Here is a 4,372-nt window from a genome sequence, read left to right on the forward strand (position 1 = left end):
GTACTCTTCCTCTTTTTATATAAAGATATCACTATTAGATTCATTCTATAAAGTAAGTATGAATAATAAATAAGTCATGATCTTTACTATTCATCATTTCTGTAAATGAATAATAATGGATCAGGTACCTAGTCAACTTTGATCTGACTGGAGGCATTCCATATAAAGATATCTCCTCTCAATGAAGACGTGACAATTCTCCCAGATCAGTTAAAGAACAATAAGATCTATAAAAATAATGAATTAAAACTTTTCATAATCGATTCAGTAATCATCCTTCAATCAAACATGTCAATTATTAGATCTACGCTCATAACTACTCATTTACCCGCCAACTGATAGAAGAATATAAATAGCAGACTTTGTAATGGTTTCTTTTTAACAATCAAGATTGTCTTAAATAAAGTTCAGTCTCAAAAAGTATTCTTTTGGTTTTATTGCTACCTTTAAATCACTCTACTAGAACATAACATGAACAATCAAATTAACAACGGTTCCTCTTCTACAGACAATGAAAGTGTTCAGAGAATGGTAGAAACAAGTACTGCTATGCATCATAGCAACCAAATGGTCATAGCCCAAAGCATGATTCATCGCCCTGTGAACACAATCAAGGCTTATTCTGCCAAACAAGAAGAATGGAAAGTAAGTATCAATCATTGCTTATGCAAAAGATAAGCTAAAAGCTAGTGCTTTAAGTACTATAAAGGCTAATCTGTTTTAAATGTAGGTTTGGTGCAGAGAACAAGGCTTTGAGGATGGATACACTGTATCCGATAAAAAACTTACAGTAGGTCACAAAACTGCTGCAAGGAATTGCAAAATTCAGGTTTTACAGCTGGTTGTCCATGGGTACTGCACCAAACTATCTCAAACCTTGACTGTTTGTACCTCAATAGAAAGTGCATTTATTCGTCGATTATCGGATATGGGCAATGGTTATTGGTGGAATTTGAGATCGCTAAAGGTAGTATTATGAACATCCGACATTTTTTACTTGTTCACATATGTTTTAAATGACGAATTTTAATACGACCCAACCGGTTGCTATCATAATTTTTCACATTCTTGACATGATTAGAATGATGCCAGTATATAAAAGCGCTTACAATTCCTTTATTTTAAATTTTATATTCCCTTATTTAAATTATTTCTCTTTTTTACCCTATCGTCAATCGCATGCCTAAACGGCTGTCAGAGGAGAAAATAAACGATCACAAACAGGCATTAACCGCATCCACATCAATGTATGATATTTCCAAGGAGCCTGGATTACATTAATCAACTGTTAGTAGATACTCTAGACGGCTGTTTTCAAGTAGGACAGTAAACACAGGTGGTAGACCTACAGTAGTCTCCAAAGTGACGAAGCGGTTAATCAAAAGAAAAGTCATGGAATGGGTTCTAAAGGCTTCTAAAGAGGTGTACCGGGAGCTGGTTGGATTTGGCTATGATATCTCATACCAGTCAGAAATTAACGTACTGAAATCAATGGAGTTCCATTTTCTGATAGAAAAAAAGAAGTCACTTCAGACAAAAACGCATACGTAGCATCAGTTAGAACGGGTCAAGGAGCATCAGGATTAGGCAATGAGTGACTGACAGCAAACAGTGTACTTTAATGAGACCAAGCTCAGCTTATAGGGCTTTGATGATGCTGATCACTATTGGAAACAGCCAAGTGACCTTCTTCAACATCATGACCTGGATTTTGCAATCAATCACGGAGCTAGCAAAATGATGCCCTGGGGTTGTATAATCTCTGAAGGACCAGGATATGCTTGCTAAATTTACGATGGAAACTTGAACTCGGGTGTTTACCAGCATATTTTGAACACTACGCTTCGTGATACTACGAAGTACTACAATTTCGACTGGTCCAACATTTAGTTTTAGCATGATAATAACACAAAGCACAAGGCATAATCTACAATAGCCTAGTTATGTAGTCACCAAGAGAGCTATGTTAACTATTGGCCAGCTTAGATCCCCGACTTAAATTCAATCGAGCACGTAGGACATCAATTGAAGTTGAAATTCAACTATTACGAATATAGAGCAAAGAACATGGATGTGTTTTGGGAACGAGTTGATGAAATATGAAATGACTTCCATAAAGATCTTTGCCAAGGACATGTAGATAACATTCCGGAAAGAACTCAAGAGATTATTAATAGAAAAGTAGGACCAACTAAATATTAATAAATAAGTTCATTCCGTTCAAATTTTCATTTTTTCAAATTTTCAAATTGCGCGCCTCATACTTCCTTCAATACTTATCCAATAGGGCATAAACTCTTTCTGATTTTTCAGGACATGTAGAAGATTTACTATGTGGGAACAGAGGCAGTTTGTGCCATTGTAACAGGATGTGCGCTACAAAAACCAAGAAAAATGGATTCCTTGCAGCAGTTTTGTGACCTACTGTATGTGATACCAACCATTTGCTGGTATGTCTCTGAGTTTACAATCCATCGTAAGCTTGACACCCATATCCACCACGGTTTTAGTTATATGTCTCTACATAAATAATTGCGCACGCAGATGCTTATCTGCAACGTCCAGGTGGTGTGGGCGTAAAGCATCGCCTCGTCTTACCCTGTAGTACTTGACACTATCAGATGTCTATATACTAATTTTCACTTCATCTGAAAAGACTACTTGTCGCCATGAATCAATATACTAGCTGCGGTACTTTCTGGCCTAAGACAACTTTCTCTTCGTATGCTCTTTTGTCAAAAATGGCTTCTTTTTTTTCAGCTTCGCATGGAAGTTCATTGATTTTAACTCGTTAACTGTAGAACTATGCAGTATAGAGAGCCCAGGTTCCAATAGCAGTCGATATACATACTTGGCTGTCTGTAGCTGTCCCCTAATGACTTGGGTTTTGATATAATTCTTGGTAACATCAGCCACAATTGTTGGTCTACCCAGCTGACTACTTCAAATGTTGACCTTTAGCTTCTTTGCATATTGATAAACAGGCGATGGGTGAATATGGAGCTCGGAGAAAATATCAGCAACTGTCCTACTACTATGCAACGCAGACTTGATATCATCTTACAGTAAGGGACAAAATCAGTCCGTTTTTTGGTTTTTTCGCAATGCCTCGCCGGGAATTTAAATTAAAGCTCCGCTTTGTTGACAAAAAATTTGCCTCTTCCTTCAACAAATTTGACAATATTTGTCGGAAATGGTATTTTTATTTTCCGACATGTTATAAGAAGATATATTGAAAATAATGAATTTTTATTTTTTTGAATTTCGATTAGTACTTGGTATCGCAGCCCTTACGCTGGATTACGTCCCGAACTCGACGGGGCATAGAGTGAATAAGGCTTCTACAGTACTCTGGAGTTGCTAGGTCATACCAAAGCTTCGAAACCCGGTCAACAAATGCTTGATCAACCTCAACCTCGGAAGGGGGTGGTCTTGTCATCTGTTCCCTCTTTTTAAGCATGGCCCATGCATTTTCAATTGAGTTAAGGTCAGGAGAGTATGCTGGCCAACTCAGGAGATTAACCTTGTTCTTTTGGAACCATTTTGAAGGAGCCGAAGCATAATGGATGCCTGCACTATCTTGTTGAAAGATCATGTCACTACTTTGCAGTCCATAGTACTTCAATGTTTCCTTGTATTCCTCCTCAAGTACTGATGTGTATAGCTCACCATTTACATTACTTTGTAGCCAGGACATGTAGCCCCCTCCATGTATAGTTATGCAACTCCAAAGCATAATCCTGCCTGCTCCATAAGCATGTTTCTTCTTGTAGTGATGGTCTCGATAAGGTGCATTTCCTCTTTCCAAGCGTATTCTGCACCATTAGACCCTCTTTTTTCGATTTTTGTCTCATCAGAAAAGACAACGCGTTCCCAATCAGTCTCGGACCAGTCTTTATGAGCCTTTGCCCAATCATATCGTGCCTTTTGCCTGTCATTATTAAGTGGAAGTGCTGTCTTTTTTTACCAGATTTTAGACCTTTGCGCTTGAAAGTACGAGTAATTGTTTTTGGATTGACTGATCGATCTGGTTTTTTAACGCCAAAGGAGGCATCAGCTGCGCTTTTAGATAAGCTTAGTCTTATATCTCCAGCTGCATTGGTTTCTTCCCTAGGTGTGAGTAAACGATGTCTACCTGTGCTATTTTTTGACTGCATCTTGGTTTTCCTTGAAATTCTTCGAATCATGGACTTTCCACAGCCTACTTTACTCTGAATTACATCCCATGGAACGGAGTGGTTCAGCATGTTCTCAATTTGGGCATGTTTATCGGCATACTTTGCTATCATGGCGTGTTTAGCTAATCTGAGATGAGGTAAATGGGGAAAAAGAAAAAATGTAAAAAATAAAATGCGCTAAAATATGAGAATGC

General features: G+C 37.9%; 3 protein-coding genes across 3 annotated transcripts; 1 reads left to right on the forward strand and 2 right to left on the reverse strand.

Annotated features, from left to right (window-relative positions):
- Positions 1 to 471: 471 nt before the first annotated feature.
- RO3G_05418 (uncharacterized protein) lies at positions 472 to 979 on the forward strand (the record flags this gene model as incomplete). Its single annotated transcript, XM_067660008.1, has 2 exons — positions 472 to 645; positions 731 to 979. The coding sequence occupies 2 exons, from the start codon at positions 472 to 474 to the stop codon at positions 977 to 979; spliced, it is 423 nt and encodes a 140-aa protein (XP_067516109.1).
- A 1,022-nt stretch (positions 980 to 2,001) lies between these two features.
- RO3G_05419 (uncharacterized protein) lies at positions 2,002 to 2,360 on the reverse strand (the record flags this gene model as incomplete). Its single annotated transcript, XM_067660009.1, has 2 exons — positions 2,002 to 2,191; positions 2,332 to 2,360. 2 exons carry the CDS (start codon positions 2,358 to 2,360, stop codon positions 2,002 to 2,004), a joined length of 219 nt encoding a protein of 72 aa, XP_067516110.1.
- Positions 2,361 to 3,717: 1,357 nt separating this feature from the next.
- Positions 3,718 to 4,289, reverse strand: RO3G_05420 (uncharacterized protein; the record flags this gene model as incomplete). Its single annotated transcript, XM_067660010.1, has 2 exons — positions 3,718 to 3,830; positions 3,968 to 4,289. 2 exons carry the CDS (start codon positions 4,287 to 4,289, stop codon positions 3,718 to 3,720), a joined length of 435 nt encoding a protein of 144 aa, XP_067516111.1.
- Between the last annotated feature and the right edge of the window lie 83 nt (positions 4,290 to 4,372).

The sequence above is a fragment of the Rhizopus delemar genome, genomic scaffold, assembly GCF_000149305.1.
Source record: "Rhizopus delemar RA 99-880 supercont3.3 genomic scaffold, whole genome shotgun sequence".
In the NCBI taxonomy this organism is placed as follows: Eukaryota; Fungi; Mucoromycota; class Mucoromycetes; order Mucorales; family Rhizopodaceae; genus Rhizopus; species Rhizopus delemar.